The 19,103-nt window shown below is 44.5% G+C and overlaps 1 protein-coding gene across 1 annotated transcript in view; it reads left to right on the top strand.

Moving 5' to 3' along the window:
- Nucleotides 1–19,103, top strand: part of lama4 (laminin, alpha 4) — a 74,658-nt gene that overhangs the window by 25,967 nt on the left and 29,588 nt on the right. Inside the window, exons 4-14 of the mRNA XM_059513293.1 lie at nt 3,573–3,653; nt 3,744–3,958; nt 4,612–4,712; nt 4,877–5,057; nt 15,786–15,869; nt 16,188–16,339; nt 16,427–16,537; nt 16,843–16,954; nt 17,609–17,773; nt 17,857–18,050; nt 18,226–18,342. Coding sequence (XP_059369276.1) covers nt 3,573–3,653; nt 3,744–3,958; nt 4,612–4,712; nt 4,877–5,057; nt 15,786–15,869; nt 16,188–16,339; nt 16,427–16,537; nt 16,843–16,954; nt 17,609–17,773; nt 17,857–18,050; nt 18,226–18,342 — 1,513 coding nt within the window. The remainder of the gene's footprint in view (nt 1–3,572; nt 3,654–3,743; nt 3,959–4,611; nt 4,713–4,876; nt 5,058–15,785; nt 15,870–16,187; nt 16,340–16,426; nt 16,538–16,842; nt 16,955–17,608; nt 17,774–17,856; nt 18,051–18,225; nt 18,343–19,103) is intronic.

Raw genomic sequence — 19,103 nt, forward strand, 5'->3', positions numbered from 1 at the left:
TTTGATATATTCCACTTATATTTATGAGTTTAAATGCATATTTCTCACCGTTCACCTATTTACTAAAGCCACTCGCTGCCAGTGAGCCCTGGTGCGAGGGCCTGTTCATCGCTGCTTGCAGCTTTAATTAGTGTTGTTACTTGTGCAACTGCATCTGGTTTACATTTTAAGCATGCATAACAACATGTTTGGTTGCAGTCCAGAGACTTTCAAGTGGGAAGGCCTTATGCCACAAGTAGGTGAAGACCTTCCAACAGTTAACTAAATATATGCAGTGACAAGTAGCAACTCTAAAGCAAAAAAAAACAGCAATTAAAACATAATTTCAAGACTTTCCATTGAGGTTTGGATTTAATTTCTTACGGTTTCATTTTTATTGTAGCTTTTTTGTCCAATGGCATGACATTTATGGATTGAACTCAATTTTAAAAACATCATGACTCATGCTGGCATAGAGTGATGTTATTTCATAAAAAAGATTCTAATAAAACAACAACAATGACAGATCAAATTGAAAATGTATAATAGTGTAATCTTAGTAGTTTTTAATTCCTTGGCATTAGAGTATGCTTATAGTACTGTCAGGGTCTAACTCACAGGCATCTTCCAGTAATAAAAATATTAGTGGCTAATTCACAAGTTACACAAGCAAAGGGCACAGGACCATGAATCTCGAAGCTGTCAGTTTGGATCTGACATGTACAGTGTGTGGTGGAGGATTTCTGATACAGATATTGATCTCTGGATGGAGAAGTAGGGTTCTTCGGCAGCTGCATCCGTGACTGATCAGTTCTTTTTAGAATCCATCCTTCTCATCATACATTGGGAGGGGCTGGAGACCACAGTTAGTAGTCGAATGTTTAAATTATGTTTAAATTATTACATTTGGAACTCTCTGCTGTCAATATTCCACCAAATAAATTTAGGATTATGTCAGACTTAAAGGAAAAAGTTGCTGATTTTCAACCAGCTTTGTATTGTCACAATGTAATATAGAGTATGTAAATGAACAATGTATTCTCTTTCTCCATGTTACCTGCACCATGATTTTCTAATTCAATGATCTGCAAAAGTCTGCTAGATGACTGGCTTTGTGTCACAATAGCCTACTTTGCCATAGCTCTTGCCTAAGCTCATCAACCTCAACAATAAAAGGCTTCTTAGGATCAGGAAGGGTCAGTATAGGAACTGATGTCAATCGAAGCTTGAGGTCCTTAAAGCTTGGTTGTCTCAGATGTCTGCTGTTTGTAATTACCTTTCATGAGGTCAGTGAGTGAACGACAATGTTGTTGAAGTTTCCTGTAAAAACTGAAATGTTTAATGTTGGTTGAGGCCATTCTCTGGCACTTCAGTGTTCTTCGGATCTAACTGGACCTGATCACTGGAGATGATAAACTCCAAGAGGGAGACAGTAAGAAAAATTAAATTAAAAATTATATTAAATGAAATATAAATTATATTAAAAAAAGATGGTATCTTAAGAGCTGAAGCTGAATTTGGCAAACTTGTTGGATGTTTTCTTTGAAGGTCTTTGGAGTAAATAAGCATATCATTAAGATGGTGTTATAAATACAGTCTTTCTTTCCTCTTCTTGTCTAATGTGGACCAAGTTATAGGCACTGCAAATGATCTAATAAAGATGGTGGCCCCTTGCTTCCATCTCCAGAACTGGGTAATGACTGGTAATGACATGAAGACAAGTCTTCACCTGGGAGGACAGATTCTTGGTAAAAAGTCTTAATTGCTTTAGTCATAAGTTCAGAGAGGGTGGAACTTGGAAGCCTTTTTATTTTTTTTACTGAATACTGCCCATAAATTATGATTCTCCACTGGGACTTCACAGTTTGGAAACTGTTAAGGTGCATGGTGAGTTTATTAGGGATTCTGAAGAATCAAAATATTGATTCTTTTCTTTTGTTTTCAAGCAGTGAGAAGTATGATACTAATGGCTCAGGAGAGGTAGAATACCATAGATTGATCCCTAGTGATTCAGTGAGCTCAGAAAAGGATGCTGGAATCTCAAGTGTGGTGAAGAATTTTGTTCTGTAGACAGTTTGTGATTTAGTTCTGATCCCAACCTTAACAATCGTACAGTTAAATTGAGGGTTTTGTTGTGCCAGCCAAACTCAGCAAAGTGAATGAGGTGGAAAGAAAATCTCTCTAGATGCTGATAAATGCACAAGTAACGAAATAGGTGTATCGTAGACCAGGGGTTTCCCTGCTTCAACACACCTTCCTGTAAATATCAGGTAACCCTGAACACCTTGATTATCTGGTTCAGGTGTGTTTTATAGGTATTGGAGCTCAAATTTGCAGGACAGTAGCTTTCCAGAAGCACGGTTGGAGTTACCTGTCATAGACTCAATGGCCATCTGTGTTGTGCAGTAGTACTGTAGTTTCCAATATAATACAAACAAAAACTATATTCGTATGCATCTGATTTGGATAAAATAATCAAGTACAAATACATTCCGGTATAATATTCAAGGAACTCTGGTGCCATACCATGGGTACGGCAGGTGCAATCATATTATGCAGCTCCTGAAAATAATACCATTATGCCTGCTGCACCCAAGGTACAGCAGCAAAGTTCCTTGATTATTATTAGGGAGTGAGAGTATAGTTCCTATAGCTATCGGCCCAGAAAATCACAACTTTTTATTTTCTGCTGTTCTTAGTACACAATGTACATACAGAAGAGTCAAGTTTTAAATAGGAAAAATATAGAAACTCTTTGGTCATTTTTGAGTGAAATGTTAACGGTCTAATCAGATTCAATGATCTATGCTAAGCTAAAAGTGCTACCTCCAGACCTGGAGATCGGCTGAATGGATTCGAAAATGGTAAATCTCAACTGTTTAACTCTAGGGGAGTTGGAAAATGTTTTCAAAAATAGTGGAGTGTTCCTTTACAGCATTGGGGATCATAAAACATACATTTTGTTTATTATTAATTACTGAATAAGTAATGAATATAGAGTTTGCATGAATTTTAAGTATTATTTAAATTATTCCTATTTGCTTACTGCATTGATATGCCTTTTACTGTTTGATGAGTCTATCGTTGTTGGTTAAACTGAAGCCCAAGTGCCACCAACAGGCCTATTATGTGAAGTGTAAGCAATTCAATTTCAAGAACATGTGAAGGAATTGTATATTTATTTTCATAATAATGCATTTATATAATTTTACTATAGTAACTCTTAAATTTAAATTTCTCCATATGTAAATGCTCATTTCTTACATTTGAGCCCCTGACACCCAGGAGCTCTTACGTCCCAAAAGTTCATTCTTGAGGTCATCAATGCATGAACTAGCTTTGCTGCATCAGAAAGAGATAACATGTTCTGCAGCTTGCCAATGTTTCAAATGTGGATAAAGGCAAAAAAAAAAAAAAAAAAAAAACCTTTACTAAAGTTTACCAAAATAGATTTTGTCATCTTTGAAAATCATTAGATGATTGTAAAAATCAAGAAAAAAAAACGGTTGGTAATGATGTGAAAATCCTGAAATAGTAATTAATAGAAATAATGACTTAGATTAATGTTTCTGTGTTTGTATGTGTTTTCTCAGCTTTGCAGCTCACTGTGATAAGAGAGGTAATTTTCTGAGATGTGTGTGCCAGGAAGGGTTTGCTGGACACTACTGCGAAAGGTTGGTTCTCCACCCACAAATGGCATGTTATACATAGTTGCATTTTTGTATTTTACTCCTTAATAATGTTTTTCTTCCCACACCACCAAGATGTGCCCCAGGTTTCTATGGCAATCCAATGGAGTTGGGCAATTCCTGCAAAAAGTGTGACTGTAATGGCAACTCTGACCCAAACCTTATCTTTAATGAGTGCAATAATGTGACGGGCCAGTGTCTGAACTGTTGGGATAACACTAGTGGTGACAACTGTGAAAGATGTGCACCAGGTTTCTATGGAGATGCCATCAGTGCCAAAGACTGTCAGGGTAGGTGCCAGCAACTGTACAATACATGCTGACCACGTGAAAAGTTATCTGGTTATCTAGAAAACAGGGATGTCTACATACCGCAATTTCTAAAGTTTTATGCTAACATACCCTTGACTCTGTCCAATTGTGTCTCTTTCAGGTTGTTGTTAAAAACAGTTTTGTTTAAGCATTTCTCATGATTTACAAGCTATCTGTCATGTTCTTTTAGTTCAAGCAGTGCACTGAGTTCAACAGTGCAGCATCAAGTACGTGAGGCTTTTGGAAACCAGATGCATTGCAAGCTGATTTGCTAAAATATTTGCTTGCTGATTTGCTTGTCAAACCAGGACTGGCCTATGTAAATATGGAGTTATGGAGACTGTAGTTCTAGTGATACTTAACCCATAGTGGTAAGACTTTAAAAATGTGTGTAATTATGCTACTGTAGCAGAACCACCAGAATTGCAAAATAATCATTTCAAACTAGTTTCTCTACAGCATCAACCATAGTCTCTTCAAAAACTAGCATCAAAGGTTTATTTAATATTATTGTGTTCATTAGATTGTTCTATATATGTTGCGTATATTTCACTGAATGTATTATAATAATGGCTCAAGTGAATCACAGTTTTGTTAGGTTGTTATAAGGTCTCTCTCTCTTTGTTTTTCAGAGTGTAAGTGTGATAAGTGTGGTACTGCATCATGTGATGACAGGACAGGTGTTTGTCACTGTAAGCCTGGAGTCACAGGTCACCTATGTGACAGATGTGAGGTATGGACATTCATGACACACTCAAGGAAATGTACGGCCAAGAGATTCCATATTTGTTTATTAAAATGCATGTACTTTATGCTCAAATACAGTATATGCATGTGCATACTGAGCACATTTAACATGTATTATCTTTTGAGAATCTTCTCATTTTGCATATATAGGAAGGTTATTCTGGATTTGGGAGCTGCATGGGTTGCCGTCGGTGTGAATGTGCCTCTGCTGCCCTCCGTGCTACCTGTCACCCTCTTACACACAGCTGCCAGTGCCGCCCGGGGGCAGGAGGCCGGTACTGCGAGCGCTGCCTTCCAGGATTCTGGGATTACAGCCCATCCGGCTGCAAGAGTGAGTCTGAGCGATCTCAATGCATATGGCATGATTCACTGCTGGAGCAGGTTCAGCCCATTTCAGTGTCTGTTCTCTTTTGCAAGAATTGCAATGTCAAGACTTTGTAGTTATTCTGAAATTATATTTATTAGGTTGTTTTTACACTGGATTTCAAACAAAACAAAGCAAGACAATTATAAAAGTTAAATTGTATGGTTTCAATAGACTCATAGAGCTAAACTCTTCAATACTACTGCAAAACCATAGGAAAATAGGAAAAATCCTATTTAATTTTCCAGATTAGTCTACCAAACTAAGCTGATTGGTTGTTTTGGCTGGTCTCTCAAGCTGGTTTTAAAGTGGTTTTGGACACTGTAACGTTGGTCTTTTTACTTTTTACTGAATCAACTGGTTTTAGCTTGTTGAACAGCTTTTCCCACAACCCATCATTCATAATTTCATTAAGGGATCTACACACCCACACTGCCACTTGGCCACCTGCACATAAGAACAGGAATTTACATTAATGATTTATTCCCTATCATCACCCCCCTCTTAACATACTGTACCAGCCACATTTGTGGTCCAAGCTAATTTTTAGTTTGGTGTGTTGAAACAGGAAATAGAGAGATAACAGTTATAATAATTGAAACTTCATCATCACTTTGATTTTGCTAAATAAGTCAGTATGAAATTAAACTTCACATATTTTTTCAAAAATGTCTCATTGTTAACAATTCATCCATGCAATGTTTATTTATTTATTTGACCTCATAACGTTTAATCAAAGTGTCATAAATGAATCACCATGTGAAAATGACAGACTTCTCTCTGGTTATGTGCCTCTACTGTTAAAGGGTTAGTTCCCCCCAGAAAATTGAAAATTCGTGAGAATGAAAATCTTCTACTCACCCGAGAAGCATCCTATGTGTATGAGACTTTCCTCTTTCAGAATAATCCAATTGTAGTTATATTAAAAACTGTTCTTCCAAGCCTTCAATTGGGTAAGCAGGTGGTTGTTAACTGTTCAGAAGACGTCAAATAAAGTGTGCAAATCTGTAATAAAACGGCCCCTTACATGGCTCCAGGGGGTGAATAAAGTCCCCCTGTAACAAATTCATGTGTTTTTGTAAGATAAGTATTCAGATTTCAAAAGTAATAAACACTGTTTCCTCGCATTTGCTGACTGTGGGGAACTGGAAGTCCTGCAGGCGGATGTTGTAGTTGGTCAGCGCTGCATGGTTAGTGACGAGCGCAGAGAGAGAACAAAACAAAACGCTGGTCATGAATTAGAAGCACAAAACAAGGATTTATAAAGAAAACGTACTCGGTTACTAACGTTACCTCGGTTCTCTCTAGAAGAGGGAACGAGTACTGCGTCTTAGCTAAGACGCTACGGGAAAAGTCTCTTTTCACGAAATACTGAAGCAAAAAATTATCCTTAATTTTGAATTTTTGTAAAGCGCATTTGCAGCAGTACACAGCCATAGGCGAGACGGCTCGCTCGCTCATTGGTTGCTCTGCGGCAAGTGCACAGCCTATCGAGCGCAGGCTGATGCAATATCAGACCAATAAGGGCGCTTCGCGCCCTTCATGCCACTTCCCGCCGAAACGGGTGTGGCCCAACCCTATAAAAGGAGCTCGAAAAGGCTGACTCACCTGATTTATTTCATCGCCGAAGCGAACCAGAGTGAATCGTACGCACGGCAGAGAACGCAGTACTCGTTCCCTCTTCTAGAGAGAACCGAGGTTACGTTAGTAACCGAGTACGTTCTCTTACGAGAGTTCTCTCGTACTGCGTCTTAGCTAAGACGCTACGGGAACCCCATGTAAAACGCCGTGCGCGCAGGGATCACACACCAATAAACCTGAAGCAACGCCCAGGATTTACAGTGCACAGTCACCCGAGGGACTCACAGAGAGTCCAGGACACGGGGGGAACCTTCCGTCCCATATCTAGCAGCACCCGTAGATGCGGCAATACAACATCACACAGTCGAAGCAAGGCCTGACCAATGTGGCAATGCGGGTCTTACGCAATACTGCCCATATAACAGTCGGCAGCGCATAACGCTCACGAACTCAGAATTCCCATCAGGGCCCTGATTCGGTTATACCGACAGCAGCCTTGCTTGCAAGGCGGGAACCTCCAGGTTATAGAACCTGATAAATGTAGATGGCGAGGCCCAACCTGCCGCCATACGTGTATCCTGCAAGGAGATCCCAGTAGACCACGCCCACGACGAGGCGATGCCCCTTGTGGAGTGTGCTCTGACGCCCAGTGGGCACTGAAGGCCCCTGGAAGCGTAAGCTAACGCTATGGCATCAACTATCGATCTGGATAGAGTCTGTCTCGAAACAGCCATTCCCTTGGAACGTCCACTGAACGAGACAAACAGCTGCTCAGTCTGTCGAAAGACAGCGGAGAGAGACACATAAGCTCTTAAAAACCTAACAGGGCAAAGAAGACTCGAGTCTCCATCCTCTCCTGACACCGACAGGGCAGACAGGGCAATAACCTGAGCCCGAAACGGCGTGTTGAGGGACTTTGGCACATAACCGTGCCTAGGTTTGAGTATGACCCTTGAGTCATTAGGCCCAAACTCCAAGCATGACTGGCTCACCGAGAGCGCGTGCAGGTCACCCACACGCTTCACTGAAGAATACTGTCTTGAACGACAGATGCTGGAGGCTAATCGATTGGATAGGCTCAAAAGGGGGACCCTTCATGGCCTCCAAAACCACCGCGAGGTCCCATATAGGGACTGACTGAGGTCTGGGAGGATTCAGCCTCCTAGCTCCTCTAAGGAAGCGGATGACCAAATCGTTCCTTCCTATTGACTGACCGAGCGTTGTTTCAGAAAAGTCTGCGATGGCCGCCACATAAACTTTGAGCATGGATGGGGCTCTGCCCTTATCCAACAGCTCCTGTAGGAAGGAGAGAACATCCTTCACCTCACAACTAAGGGGTGAACATCCCCGAGCTGTGCACCAGCTGGAGAACACCGACCACTTCGAGGCATACAGCCGTCATGTCGACGGAGCTCTAGCCTGAGTGATGGTATTTAGCACTCCCACTGAGAGATCAGCGGGTAACCGTTGAGCGCCCACACATGGAGGGACCACAACTCCGGTTGAGGGTGCCAAATCGAGCCCCTGGCCTGCGAGAGGAGGTCCCTCCTCAACAGCACTGGCCACGGGGCGATGTCTGCTAACTGCATCAAATCTGGGAACCATGGATGGTTCTTCCAAAAAGGTGCTACAAGCAGTATTGAACATCTCGTTTCTCTCACCCGTTCTGTCACCTGCGGAAGGAGGGAGACGGGAGGGAAAGCATAAAGCGGGCAGCACGGTCATTTCCGTGACAGCGCGCTTTCGTTCCTGGAAAAGAACGCGGGGCAGTGAGCATTTTCGTGGGACGCGAAGAGGTCCACCTCCGCCCTGCCAAATCTCTCCCACAACAGCCGGACTGTTTGCGGGTGTAGAGACCATTCGCCCGTGGGAATGTTGTTTCTGGACAGCCTGTCTGGACCCAGATTCTGTAGCCCAGGCACATGAACTGCCCTCAGCGAGCGCAAGTTGCGCTGAGCCCAAACCAGGAGGCGTTCCGTCAGCCTGTACAGGTTTCGGGACCCGAGACCGCCCTGGCGATTTATGTAGGACACCACAGACATGTTGTCCGAACGGACTAAGACGTGGCGGCCCTTGATTCGGGGACAAAAGCGCGTCAGCGCGTTCTCCACTGCCAGCATTTCCAGACAGTTGATATGTTGGAGCTTTTCCCGTTCTGACCAGAGGCCAAAGGACGGTCTGCCCTCGAGCAGCGCTCCCCATCCCGAAGTGAAGGCGTCCGTCGACACCATCTTCACTTTCGAGGAAGTCCCCAGGCTTACACCTGATTGGTACCAGTCGTTTGCTGTCCAGGGTTTCAGGGCTGTAACGCAGCCCTGATCGACCTTGAGACGCAGTCGACCAGGTACCTGCGCTTTCAGCCAGAACTGCAGGGAGCGCATGCGAAGCAGGCCCAACTGCAGAACCGGAGATGCTGACGCCATGAGACCCAGCATCTTCTGACATTCTCTGAGCGAAACGGTCGCGCCGCAGCGGAGAGAACTCGCTGCGCCCTGAATGCCCTACGCGCGCTGTGGTGACAGCCGTGCCGTCATGGGACGTGAGTCCAGAGCTAAACCCAAAAACAGTATTGTCTGACTGGGGTTCAGCGAACTCTTCGTCCAGTTGACACTGAGACCGAGTTTCTCGAGGTGATCGAGTAAAACGGCCCTGTGCTCCACGAGCTCCGCAACGGCGGCGCTTGGATGCGCTGCACCATGGGCGTTACACCTGTGGCATTTGAGGCGGGGAGTGTGCTGATCACAGCGGGCAAATCGCTCCTCCTCGACCCCGTCCCGGCGCTTAACCGATTGAGGGAGGGCTGAGCGGGTCCCGTGGGACTTGTGATGTCTGCGAGTAACTGTGGGCTGCAAGTGTGCACATTTAGAATCAGAATCAGAATCAGAATGAGCTTTATTGCCAGGTATGTTCACACATACGAGGAATTTGTTTTCGTGACAGAGCTCCGCAGTGCAACATAACAGCGACAGAACAAAAAACACAATAAGGAATAAAAAATACAAAAAAATACAAATAGGTGGGTAAGGATTGACAATATACAAATTGACAATGTATGGCAGGTATATTAAAAAGAGCATTTATGTATGTACATGTATATTATGTGGAAAAATTGTAACTGTACGCTAAGTATGTGTTTGGATAAATAAGTGTATGTGTATATAAATATAAATATAAGTAGTATAGTGTGTTCCATGTATGTACATGTATATTATGTGCAAAAGATTTACGTGTACGCTAAGTATGTGTGTTGGATAAAAAGTGTAGTGTATATAAATATAAATAGTGTAGTGTGTCCCACAGTTATTATCAGCTGTTCATAAGATGGATTGCCTGAGGGAAGAAACTGTTCCTGTGTCTGGTCATTCTGGTGCTCAGTGCTCTGTAGCGTTGACCAGATGGCAACAGTTCAAAGAGGGAGTGTGCTGGATGTGAGGGGTCCAGAGTGATTTTAACAGCCCTTTTGCTCACTCTGGATAAGTACAGTTCTTGAATAGATGGGAGGGTTGTACCGATAATTCGCTCAGCAGTCCGGACTACCCTCTGTAGTCTTCTGAGGTCCGATTTAGAAGCTGAGCTGAACCAGACAGTTACTGAAGTGCAGAGGATGGATTCGATGATGGTGGAGTAGAACTGTTTCAGCAGATCCTGTGGCAGGTTAAACTTCCTCAGCTGGCGAAGGAAGTACAACCTCTGCTGGGCCTTTTTCACAATGGAGTCAATGTGAATGTCCCACTTCAGGTCCTGAGAGATAGTGGTGCCCAGGAACCTGAATGACTCCACTGCAGTCACAGTGCTGTTCATGATGGTGAGTGGGGGGAGTGCAGGGGGGTTTCTCCTGAAGTCCACGATCATCTCCACTGTTTTGAGCGTGTTAAGCTCCAGGTTGTTGAGACTGCACCAGACAGCCAGCTCTTTAACCTCCTGTCTGTAAGCAGACTCGTCACCGTCCTGAATGAGGCCGATGAGTGTGGTGTCATCTGCAAACTTCAGGAGCTTGACAGAGGGGTCCTTAGATGTGCAGTCATTAGTGTACAGGGAGAAGAGCAGTGGGGAGAGAACACAGCCCTGGGGAGCTCCGGTGCTGATTGTACGGGTGCTGGATGTGTATTTTCCCAGCCTCACTAGCTGCTGCCTGTCTGTCAGGAAGCTGTTGATCCACTGACAGACGGAGGTGGGCACGGAGGAGGTTTGGGATGATCGTGTTGAAGGCAGAGCTGAAGTCCACAAACAGGATCCTCACATAGGTCCCCGGTCTGTCTAGGTGTTGCAGAACATAATGCAGTCCGATGTTTACTGCATCGTCCACAGACCTGTTTGCTCTGTAGGCAAACTGAAGAGGATCCAGCAAGGGTCCAGTGATGTCCTTCAGGTGGGCCAGCACCAGTTTTTCAAATGACTTCATGACTACAGACGTTAGAGCCACAGGACTGTAGTCATTTAGTCCTGTAATTTTGGATTTCTTTGGGATGGGGATGATGGTGGAGCGTTTGAAGCATGAAGGGACTTCGCACAGCTCCAGCGATCTGTTGAAGATCTTTGTGAAGATGGGGGCCAGCTGGTCAGCACAGGATTTCAGACAGGCTGGTGTAACACAATCTGGGCCTGGTGCTTTTTTCCTTTTCTGCTTCCTGAAGACCTGGCGCACCGCATCCTCGCTGATCTGTATTGCAGGTGTGGGGGAGAGGGGGGATGCAGGAGGTGTGAATGGTGAGAGCGCTTGATTGGAGAGGTGTTCAGGGTGGGTTGCAGGAGTTGTGAGTGGTGTGAACAGTTGTTTGGAGAGGCATTCAGGGTTGGTTGCAGGAGTTGTGAATGGTGAGAGCGGTTGATTGGAGAGGTGATCAGGATGGGTTGCAGGAGCTGTTAATGGTGTGAACGGTTGTGTGGAGAGGCATTCAGGGTTGGTTGCAGGAGCTGTGAATGGTGTGAACGTTTGTTTGGAGAGGCATTCAGGGTTGGTTGCAGGAGTTGTTATTGGTGTGAACGGTTGTGTGGAGAGGTGTTCAGGGCAGGTGATGGGTGTTCTTTCAAACCTGCAGTAAAACTCGTTCAGATCGTCTGCCAGTCGTTGATTTTCCACAGTGCTGGGGGGTGGTGTCTTGTAATTGGTGATCTTCTTTAGGCTTTTCCACACTGATGCGGAGTCGTTCGAAGTGAACTGAGTCCTTATTTTTTCAGAATAATTCCTCTTTGCCACTTTGAACCGTGAACCACGGTTTGTCATTGTTGTAATTTAGTTGAGTCTTGGTAGGAATACACATATCCTCACAGAAACTGATATATGATGTTACGGTCTCTGTGAGTTCGTCCAGATCGGTGGCAGCAGCTTCAAAAACACTCCAATCAGTGAGGTCAAAACAAGATTGTAAATCCTGCTCTGCTTCATTAGACCATCTTTTTACAGTCCTTAATACAGGTTTAGCTGATTTTAGTTTCTGCCTGTAGGTCGGTATAAGATGAACCAGAAGGTGATCAGAATGTCCCAAAGCTGCTCGTGGAACAGAGTGAAATGCATCCTTTATTGTTGTGTAACAGTGATCCAATATATTACTGTCTCTTGTGGGACAAGTAACATGCTGCTGTATTTTGGCAGTTCACGGGAGAGATTGGCTTTATTAAAGTCCCCAAGAATGATTAAAACAGAGTCTGGGTGTTGTTGTTCTGTCTCTGTGATCTGCTCAGCGAGTTTCTGTAAAGCTGAGCTCACGTGCGCTTGAGGAGGGATGTAAACACTAACCAGAATGAACGAATGAAACTCCCGCGGCGAATAGAACGGCTTGCAGTTAATGAAGAGCGTTTCGAGATTTGAGCAGCACGTCTTCTTTAACACAGTTACATCTGTACACCACCGTTCATTGATGTAAAAGCATGTCCCGCCGCCGCGCGATTTCCCCGTTGATTCTGCATCGCGATCTGCTCTAAACAGCTGAAAGTCCGGCAGATGGAGCGCGCTGTCCGGTATGGTGTCATTCAGCCAAGTTTCCGTGAAACACAGAGCAGCAGAGTGGGAGAAATCTTTATTTGTCCGAGAGAGCAGAAGCAGTTCGTCCGTTTTGTTGGGTAGAGAGCGGAGATTTGCCAGATGGATGCTAGGCAACGGCGTTCGAAATCCGCGTTTTCTGAGTCTCACGAGCGCTCCCGCTCGCTTTCCCCGCCTGCGCGTCCTCTTGAAGCGTGTGATCAGGGCAGCCGCTCCGCCGACAATAATGTCCAGTAAAACATCAGAATAGTCAAAAACCGGTGAAATATCGGGAGATGTGTGTTGCCGAATATCCAGCAATTCGTCCCTGGTGAAACTGATTGCAGGAATATAACTAAAGACAGGACAAACTAACAAAAACACAAAAACAACTGCAGAGCACGTCACGGAGGCAGCCATCCTGTATCGGCGCCACTCAGAGAGCACATGTGGCTTGTGGGCACATGTGAGCACATGTTACTGCTTTCGACTCGCTGTCTGCCTGGGCAGAGCGTACGTGCACGGGTTTTGTTTTTACAGAAACCACGCGGCGTGTGTGACATAGTGTTTGTGGGCACTGAGGAGTGGGCATGTTTACTATGTGGCGCGCGCGACCGACCTGAGTCGATCTTATAGGCGCGAGCCCTGTGTGCAGGGCTGTGCTTACATGTGGAGATGGGCACTGAGGAGTGGGCATCGTCACTACATTTATAGCACCACCGTGGCCGGAACACCAGAAATAACACTCTTTTCGGGAAATATCTGGGTAGCCGTGATACCGGCTTTTGTGTGCAGGCAGTGCAGGCAAGCGGACACTCATCGCGCACCGGCGCTTTCCTAGCAGTGCTAGGATGACTTCGGGGCTTCCGGCATCACCGTAATCCTCTGCCGCGGCTCCCGCGGCGCGGGGCGACGGCTGGAAGAGCGAGAACGGGGTCCCAAGCTGCGTTGCTGACGCTGTCGCGATGACGCAGCTGGAGGCGGTGGGCGTGACTGAGAGCTTTGTGGGGCGGCTCGCTGCAGAACCGGAGCGCTTTGGCAGGAAGTGCTTGAACGCCTGTGACGCTTTCTGGTCCTTGACGAATCTCTCGACAAACTCGTTGACAGACGATCCGAAGAGGCCAGCAGGAGTCAGCGGCGCGTCGAGGAATGCAGCGCGCTCAGACTCTGCGATGTCGGAAAGCGTTAGCCACAAATGCCTCTCAGCCACCGTAGCGGAAGCCATAACCCGTCCCATGGCCTGTGCAGCGGACTTAGTAGCGTGGAGGGAGAGATCCGAAGCACTCCTCAGATCCGCGAGACAGATCGCTTCAGGTCCCATCTCATCCAGCTTGCGGAGGAGATCGCCCTGGAAAATCTGCAGCGTGGCCATGGTGTGTAGCGCAGACGCAGCCTGCCCAGCAGCAGAGAAGATCCGTGCGAGCAGAGATGACGTCATGCGGCAGGCTTTCGATGGCAACGCCGCCTTCGTCCGCCGTCCAGCAGAGGGCGGGCAAAGGTGTGCTGCTATAGCCTGTTCCACCGGCGGAAGTGACAGGTAGCCTCTGTTTTTAGCATCGCCAGTGTGGAGAATGCTGGTGAAACAGATGAATGAATTCTCGCCGAGAATGGAGCGTTCCAAGCTTTCGACACTACTTCGTGAAGCTCAGGAAGAAAAGGGGCGTGCTTCGAGCTGGGAGAAAGATGCTCATCCGGGAGAAAGCTACCATCCAGCCGGGAACAAGAAGGGGGCGCTGGTGCAGACCACTCGAGGCCGAGGCTCGCCGCAGCCAGCGTGAGCACTCGCATCAGCTCCTTGTCGATATCAGCTTGTCTGCTGGGCCTCTGAGCAGAAGGCGCGAGATCTGCGGAGCTCGCCCAACCCTCACTGCCCGAAGCTAGCAGAGAGCACGTGTCCTCTTCCTCCGACGCGGCCCTGAGATCCACTTCCTCGGAGGACGCGACGGGACGGGGAGGCCGGTGAAGCGGATGGAACCGTCGAGCTCGGTAGAGCTGGAGGCGGTTCCGGTAAACGCTGAGAGCGGCGCTTTTTTACGGCGCTGCGGCGCAGCGGAGGATGCAGGCTTGGAGAAGAACGCCAGTCGAGTCCTCAGAGTCACCATCGGCATTAGCTCGCAGTGAGGGCAGCCGCCGTCAGCGAGCGCGAGCGCTGCATGGTCCTCACCCAGGCAAGAGACACAGATGACGTGACGGTCTCCTTCGCTGAGCGGGTTTCTGCACGAGCCGCACGAGGGCATCTTTAAAAAGACGCAGCTCTTTTACGAGTGTGCGTCGCAGGGCGAACACACACAAGGATATATAAAAAGGATATAGGCGCCGGAGAGCGCAGCAGGAACGGCAGTGGAAGGCGGCGAAGGCCAGCAGCTTCAGAAGTGGCTCGTCCCGTTGAGATGCCTATCAGACGGCGCTTGCTTCTTTCGTGATCCAGCGATGCGTGAGCTTCGCTGAAGAGATGAAAAATCAGGTGAGTCAGTTTATAGGGTTGGGCCACACCCGTTTCGGCGGGAAGTGGCATGAAGGGCGCGAAGCTTCAGTATTTTCCCGTAGCGTCTTAGACTGGTTTTCCTTTGCTAAAGGAAGGAAACTTTGTTTCCTTTGCTCCTACATTCCCCAGAGGCATGCTTGACACATACATCTTCCATCTTCTGCCTGCACATCTTCTGGTTCCCAACAGTCAGCAGAAGTGAGAAAAAAAGTGTTTACATTTGAAATCTGGATACTTATCTTACAAAAATGCATGTATTCACTACATGGGGCCTTTATTCATGTTTTATTACAGATTTGTGCACTTTATTTTTCACGTCGTCTGAACTGTTGACAACAAACACTTGCTTACCTGAATTGAAAGGTTTGAAAGAGCAAGGACAATTTTTAATATAACTTCAATTGGGTTATTCTGAGAGAGCAAATTCATATACACCTAGGATGCTTCGAGGGTGAGTAGACTTTAAGTGAATTAAGTGAAGTGCTTGCATCATTTTTCTTTTTCATTACATTCTGAATGTCTCAGAAAAACCTTTTGCTATTTGTGTTTCATAACAATTAGAATTTTTCTTTTGTTTGTCATCAAGGTTGTGTAGTTGCTTAGGGCTTAGGCTCTATTTTGTGTACATGTATAATAAGCTAAATGTGTACTGTGTGTTTTTATTCCTCAGAATGTGATTGTCCAGAGGAGAATTGTGACATGCACTCAGGAGAGTGTCTACCCGAGGCCTCGAAAATCAGCGAGTGTGATATTGGTGAGTTCAGTGACACAAGACAAAACAGCAAAATTAAGCAAATTTGTCAATATGTTCCTGACAGTTCACTTTTATTATGTTAGAAAAGTTTACTACAACAAAATAATTAATAAATAGATAAATAAATTGAACATTATAGAGAAATACCAGAGGTTTTAAGCTTTCAGCTGATGTATAATTTATGATAATTACGGAAACGTAATAGGGAAAAAGGCAACGAAAAAAGACTTTTGTGACCAAGGTGAGAACTCCTGTTATGATGTAGAAGTGCACTCATGTCATAAATTAATCTACTTTATCAATCACACCACTTCCCAGACTGTGATGCGTGTATTTGGAGTCTGATCGGAGATATTCGGCAGTCCAACAAAACACTGGAGCAAGTGAGAAACAGCGTGTTGAACATTTCTTCAGGAGCTGCTGCCAACGACAGATTAAAGTACTACAACTACACTGCACACAGACTACAGGTAACCGCACCAAACCACACACAGCTTAAAGAAATGTACGTCCAAAGGATGCTGTATTTCATAAATAGTGTCACTGTGTTGTAACAGGATCAGTTCTTAGGCTGGAGAAATAAGTATGCAGTGATGAGAGCTGATACAGGACGCCTGGAGCAAGAAACTCAAAAACTGCTTACAGACATGGAAGTGGTCGCAGAAGAGGTGCCTCTCATTCCAGCACTTCCTGATTTCATTTATTAATTTATTCTGAAATTCCTTAAAGGTGAAGTGTGTAATTTCGGCACCATCGCCAACCTTGTCAATGATAAGGCCTGTATCACTAGTTGAACAAAAATAGGGTTACAGAATTTGTATTGGTTTGACAAAAGCCAAACAATTTCTAATTGTCTGGGTTTAAGCGGCACGATAACACTCTTTCATGAGCATAAATATAATGCATGAGGGTGAATGGGTGCTTTCTCATGTACTTCCAGGTGAAATGAAGGATATTTGTTTTATTTTGTCAGGAGGAAACAGTGCAGTTATTGGGAGAACGGGTGGATCAAGACACACTTGATAGCTCCACACTAGCAAAGACACTTATTGCTAACCTCTCCTCACTCAGTGATGTCATTGAAGGTAACATGATACCTTGTGAACTATCTTTTGTGTTTTTTTGTGCTGGGGAACAGACAAGGAGGTCTGCACTACCTGGAAAAATCTGTCAATTACTTTCTTAAGTAGTACTTCAAGCAGATTCCCCTCAGAGAATTGCCAACTGCCCCACATTTATTCTGGCCCAAATAAATCATCCTAATTGCATTATAAATTAGATTATAACTGCTGAACTGTGGAGCATTATATAATGTCCTGGTAAATGTTCTGTCCAACCACTGTTTAACTGTTTTACACCAGTCAACCACTAAAGTTCCTTATCATAAAAAAATACTTTCTCTTATGCATGCACACTGACCGATGTAAATGGATACTCGGCGCAAATTGAAACAAGCAACCGAAAGAGAATAATCTGTCATTGCATGCTTCCATCACAATGCACAAGACAGCAGTGCTAAATGTGCAAATAACTCAGGAAAGACTGGGTAGCCTTATGTCTTGACAACTTAAGATTGGCTGATGGCATCACACTGTAATTGTTCAGAGCTGTGTGACGTAATTGGTAGCATTCAAAGAACGCCCAGAAATACAGCACAATACTGTAAATACAATACAATTAAAAAAGCATTTATTTTATTCTGTGTTTAGCTATGTTCTGAGTCTGTGTGTGTGTTTCAGATATGATCAAGGACTGGGAATTATATGGTGTCTATCAGGAATTAGATCCTCAGGTAAAGCTGCAGAAAATAGCAGAAGCCGAGCGGATTTTGGGCTGGATGAGAAATCTGGACCTCTCTTCCAAAGAACCTCTTGCTACTGATGAGTCCTCCGAGGCCCATGAATGTGAGGTTTTGTGTTTATTAACTGAATTCTGTTTGTGTGTATGTGCTTTCATTCAACTTCTGCATTTATGTGTCTGATTGTAGTGCTCCGACGTGTGCGCAATTTTGAGAAAACTCTGATGACTACGCAGGGGCGTCTGTCACCTATGCAGGAAGTGCTGGGTCGTTTCACCTCCAGACTCTTTCAAGCTCAGGATCTCCTCAACAACACTAAAGACACACTGAAACAGGCACTCAACAAATACACCAGCAACCAGCTCAAACTACAGAGGAGAGAGGTATCTTATTTTCAAATTCAGTTTTAACTATGGTAGCCTTATCTAGTAGTTTTTGATTGAGTAATAATAATTAGTATTTTAACAGATACTTTAGTCAGATTCAATCACCTTTTCATGTTGTTTTAATGTTTATATTGTTATTAGATGTCACAGAAACATTTCCTCCTTTTCTCAGGCACAGCAGCAGCATCTGAAAGGGAGCTATGACAGTGTCAATCAAACTACTGTAACTGCAGGTGTAATTGTCTCTGAGGCAAACCAGACTGTCCTTGAGATGGAAGATATGATCATGGTAAATCTTCTTTTTTTATCTACGGCACAGCATACAGTATACTGTAAACTACTGTATGCAAATCTAAACTATTATAAGAGTTTATATAATAAATTTTAACAGCTTTTATATTTTCCATTATATAATAAAAAAACTGTTCACCAAAGATATTAAGAAGATAGAAAGATATTAGCTTTCTCTCTCTTTTTTTTTCAAGTGCACCAATGATTAACATATTAGTGAGAAAAAATAATCTTAACATTTTTCAAAATACCCTAGATGTCGCAGTACGATAGGGCTAACTCAATCTGAAATAATGACATCATTATCACATGGCACAGCTGATTGGTTCTCTCCTGTATCGGTAGCCAATGAGCTCGCTGCTTAACATTCAAATATAAAACTAGCTCTTGCTGTAGCAGTTGCAGCTTACCCTCCACCTCCCCCAGCTCCACCTGTATAGATCTGCTACAAAGTGATTCATGAATGCTATAGTTTGAGTTTGAGTTTATTAGTTTATAATAACGTGGACAATCCCTTTTAATGAAAAGAGCAGCTTTAGCCTCTACGGCTAATTTCCAGCTGTAGTCCCCAGCCAGTTGTTAAAAGGCATACAACAAATAAAAAACAATACAATTATATTTACAACAGGGATAAGCAAGATGGAATAAGACATACAAACATGTGGCACACAAATGAGACAAGCACAAACAAACAAGCAGAAATTGCAAAGGCATATAAGCAGTTCATGCATTAAAACAGTACAAAGCAACATACACGAT

Source organism: Carassius carassius, chromosome 27 (genome assembly GCF_963082965.1).
Source record: "Carassius carassius chromosome 27, fCarCar2.1, whole genome shotgun sequence".
In the NCBI taxonomy this organism is placed as follows: domain Eukaryota; kingdom Metazoa; phylum Chordata; class Actinopteri; order Cypriniformes; family Cyprinidae; genus Carassius; species Carassius carassius.